Source organism: Sorghum bicolor, chromosome 2 (assembly GCF_000003195.3).
Source record: "Sorghum bicolor cultivar BTx623 chromosome 2, Sorghum_bicolor_NCBIv3, whole genome shotgun sequence".
Classification (NCBI taxonomy): Eukaryota; Viridiplantae; Streptophyta; class Magnoliopsida; order Poales; family Poaceae; genus Sorghum; species Sorghum bicolor.
The window spans coordinates 72,884,763-72,889,230 of record NC_012871.2 but is presented as its reverse complement, the minus strand read 5'-3'; the positions used below and the strand labels follow the sequence as shown (position 1 = coordinate 72,889,230).

The window sequence follows — 4,468 nt, the reverse complement described above, 5'->3', positions numbered from 1 at the left end:
TTATTAAGAAAGATCAGTATGGTGTCAATTCACCTCTCACCATCTCCCAAGATATTTGCAGTTGAAAGTTGAAACGAGCGCGCCTAGCACAGTCGCCGTAGCTGTAGCGCCGTAGACACGTCACACAAGCGGTCAATGGACCCAGGACACGTCAGGCTCACCCCCTCCACGTCCTCACTCCTACGTGGCAGCCACCCCGGGGACCACCCCGTGGATCACGCACCCGATCGCGCGTGCCCTGGCCCACGTGGACGGCGGACGGCACCGGCCCCGCCAGCGTGGCGGAAACGGACGGCATCGGCGGGCGCCGGCTGGCCCCCAGACTTATCGACAAACAAACGGCCGTCGGCGCGACACGTCGCCCCCTCGATGCGTTCTTATCCCCACGATGCATCCCACGAATTCTCACCTCCGCTCTCAAACCCCTCTCCCCCCCCGCTCCCCCTCTCCCTCCCAGTTCCACCTCGCGCTCCGCCTCCGGCCGCTGCTCTCCTGCTCTCTCGTCTTCCTCCTCTCCCCTCCCAGGCCAGATTGATTCTACACGTCCTCCTCTGCGTTTGCTGCGCTCCCGCTGCTTGCTGCTCTGGACGTTCTTGCTTCGGAAGCAGAGCGTTTGGATCGTTTGAGTTGTTTGACTTGACCGGACGACACTGGTTGGTGGCTGGGCCGCGATGCCGGACTCCGACAACGAGTCCGGCGGGCCGAGCAACGCGGACTTCTCGTCGCCGAGGGAGCAGGACCGGTTCCTGCCGATCGCGAACGTGAGCCGGATCATGAAGAAGGCGCTCCCGGCCAACGCCAAGATCTCCAAGGACGCCAAGGAGACGGTGCAGGAGTGCGTGTCCGAGTTCATCTCCTTCATCACCGGCGAGGCCTCCGACAAGTGCCAGCGCGAGAAGCGCAAGACTATCAACGGCGACGATCTGCTCTGGGCCATGACCACGCTCGGCTTTGAGGACTACATCGAGCCGCTCAAGCTCTACCTCCACAAGTTCCGCGAGCTCGAGGGCGAGAAGGCCGCCACGGGCGTCGCGGGCTCCTCCTCCGGCGTCTCGCAGCCGCACAGGGAGTCGACGCCGTCGTCAGCGCACAATGGCGCGGGCGGGCCCGTCGGCGGCTATGGCATGTACGGCGGCGCCGGCGGAGGCGGGAGCGGCATGATCATGATGATGGGACAGCCCATGTACGGCGGCTCCCCACCGGCTGCGTCAGGGTACCCGCAGCCACCGCACCACCAGATGGTCATGGGTGGGAAAGGTGGCGCGTATGGCCACGGCGGAGGCTCGTCGTCGTCGCCGTCAGGTCTCGGCAGGCAGGACAGGTTGTGACCGTCGCCGTCCATGCTTGCATGGCTCAGGCCCGCCGCCGGCTTCTTGCTTGGTGTCGTCGGCAATTAGCGCCGGCCTGCTGGATAAGTTAACCTTCGTTTTCTTCCTTTTCTTTTTTTTTGGTAAGTAATGATGTGCTGCCTGAATGGAGCCAGTGATATGGTTAAGATAGTTAACCTCTCGGTAATCCCATGATTTGTACTCCTATAAGCTGCTGCTAAACTGAGCTATGGCGAATTGGCGACTGGCGAGTAGCCTTGCCCTATGACACAAATGCTGCCATTGACAATCTGACATGCTTAGCTTACCTAGTATGTTATGACTCTGGTAACTACCGATCGTGACTTTTTTTCTATTTTCCTACTCCCATTGCTCCTTTTGATCTACTTATTAATTGGTGCTTTGCTTCCATTGCTGTTGAGATAATTTTAAATTTTAAGATGTCATGTCACGTGATGACAAGTGTCGGCACTAGCTTAATCATTCAAAAGAAAAAAAATGATACCCTCAGTTTCAAATTATAAGCAGTTTTAGCTTTTATAATATATAGTTTTGGCTACGCACCTAGATGTACGTTATATTTAGATACTAAAAGCTCTGTACCTACAATTTGGAATGATTACAGTTGGGAATGCAGCGAGTATATGACAAGTAGGATCAAATCCTTGGTCCCACAATCATCCTTAATAGAGTCGATTGGGACAAGGAAAGATATAGTAACAACAACAACAACAACAAAATTCTCATATCCCTTGAGCTTATCTATAAAATATGTCAATCATTTAACACAACAAATCAGCAACTTTCAGCCACGGGTTTTCAGCCAAGCAAACAAACTCTAATTAAATATGGTCTAATCTTGAGTTTTGAGAATTAACTTGTGAGCCTGGAAACTTTTTAAGAAGAGTTGCGGGTAAGAAACTTAAGACTGATTTGATTGAGGCGCCGTTGAGCGTGTGTTGCAAGTTGGCTGCAGGATAGTTTAGTGTGTGTTTTGTTTTTCTTGACAAGTCGCTTTAATAAGCACTGTTTGGGGAGGCATGTGCACATGATAGTTTCTCGTCAGGAAGCGTTACATCAAATTCAAGACAGCCTCTATCATGATCCTTTCGTACTAGCTTTCGTCCATGCCAATTTGGCACTGGTTTCCCCATGCAGCAAACACTTTGGCAAGAGGGACACGAAGATGATGGCAACTGAAAATCCTCAGAATCACACTAGCATGCACAACAATGCCCCAGTTGAAGAACAATGCAAAAATAGATCCCGTGAACAGAATCACACAAGACAGGAGCATATATACCAGTCTCCGCATCACCGTATAAGCTCCCTTTGCAGTATATATTCTTTATTATCCAGCGCATCAGAAATCTTGGCACTTGGACATCAGTGTCGGCACTTAACAATAAGACATAAAATAAAAAAAAATATCTGGGGGGACCGCATCTGCATCACATCCTTAATGTGCAAGAAATGACATGGAAATCGTTGATCTATATGAGCAGTCACCATCTCGCTATTATTCTATATGAATAATAAGAAAAGCTAATGTTTTTGTTATCCTACCTGTCATGCAATGCCATGGCATCCATTTGCGATTTGGCAAGGATAAGCAGTGTGGAGCAGTGTTAGTCGCACTTAGCTTTCACTCACTGGCAGCAGCGAAAGGGGGCAGACAAAATAGAAGGCAAGCAGGCAGGATAAGGATGGGTAGCTCACTGGATGAATAATGGAGCATCTGGTTTGTGCAGGGAAATGCAAGACCACCTCAATGTTGCCAACAAGGGGGAGGGCCTGACTGCACTTCCTGTCTGGCATTGCATGGGGGCTTGGTTTGACGTTTCTAATTAGGTTCTGCAGGTCACTGTCCCTCTAGTATGGACTGTAGTCTACCTCATGTTTTTTTTAAGACTTGGGGTGGGGGAATATTGGAACGGCAGATCTGTGCTGGATTCATGCTGATGAGTGATGACCTCCTTCTTCAACTGTAGTAAACGCTGCAACAGCCTTCTCTTTTAGCAGGCAATTAGGACTAGTCTAGGATTTGTCGGTTTGGGCTACATCTCCGATACTCCACTTAGGTCTTGTTTAGTTGATCGAATTTTGCGGTATATACATGGAACATTAAAAATATATGAAAACAAAAACTAATTGTACAGTTTGCCTGTAAATCACAAGACGAATCTTTTAAGGCCTTGTTTAGTTTCGAAAAAATTTCGGATTTCGCTACTGTAGCATTTTCGTTTTTATTTGACAAATATTGTCCAATTATTAACTAACTAGGATCAAAAGATTCGTCTCACGATTTACAGACAAACTATGTAATTAGTTTTTGTTTTCGTCTATATTTAATGCTTCATGCATGTGCCGCAAGATTCGATGTGACGAGGAATCTTGAAAACTTTTTGGATTTCGGAGTGAACTAAACAAGGCCTAAACCTAGTTACTTCATGATTGGACAATGTTTATCAAATAAAAACAAAAATACTACCGTATAAAAATCTAAAAACTTTTTGGATCTAAACAAGACCTTATTTAGTGGGATGGCATGAAAGAGAGGCTGTCGTGGAAAGCTGGAGGGCGGCTTGTGGGCAGGGATCGGAAAAGGAGATCGGAGGGAGTAGCTGCACTGTTTGGAGAAAACTGAGTATTCAAATAGCCAACTTTCTCCACCGTTAAAAACTAAGGATGTACTCAGCAATCAATTATCTCTAAGTTATAGGGTCTGTTTGTTTTTGTTTTTTGCTGACTTCGATCTGCCAACCAAAAGCCAGAAGCTAAAATAAATATCCAGCTGTCGAGCTACTTTTGAAAAGCTGGTTTGTGAGGAAATGAATTTAAAGCTTTAAAAGTAAAAAACAGGTTATGAAGAGCTTATATGACTCTTGGTGTACTGGCAAGCAAAAAAGTTATATAAAAAAACAATATTAGCAAAAAGCCAAAAGTCAGAAGCCAAAAGTAGGAAAGTTAGCATTTTAACCAAAAAATATTTTAGATGTTGGTGTGTGTTTTTTATAAAGTTGACGACACTTGAAAATTTTGACAAGCATTAAGTGAACTATAATTTGGATCAAACGAAAAGTAACTAAACCAAAAGATCCAATCGAGCCTCCAAAACGTAGGAATTCTTTTCTTGATTG

The 4,468-nt window shown here is 47.0% G+C and overlaps 1 protein-coding gene across 1 annotated transcript; it reads left to right on the top strand.

The window, feature by feature from the left end:
- Window positions 413–1,737, top strand: LOC8079169 (nuclear transcription factor Y subunit B-10). The gene has a single exon (XM_002463118.2). The coding sequence runs from the start codon at window positions 672–674 to the stop codon at window positions 1,326–1,328; it is 657 nt and encodes a 218-aa protein (XP_002463163.1). The 5' UTR covers window positions 413–671; the 3' UTR covers window positions 1,329–1,737.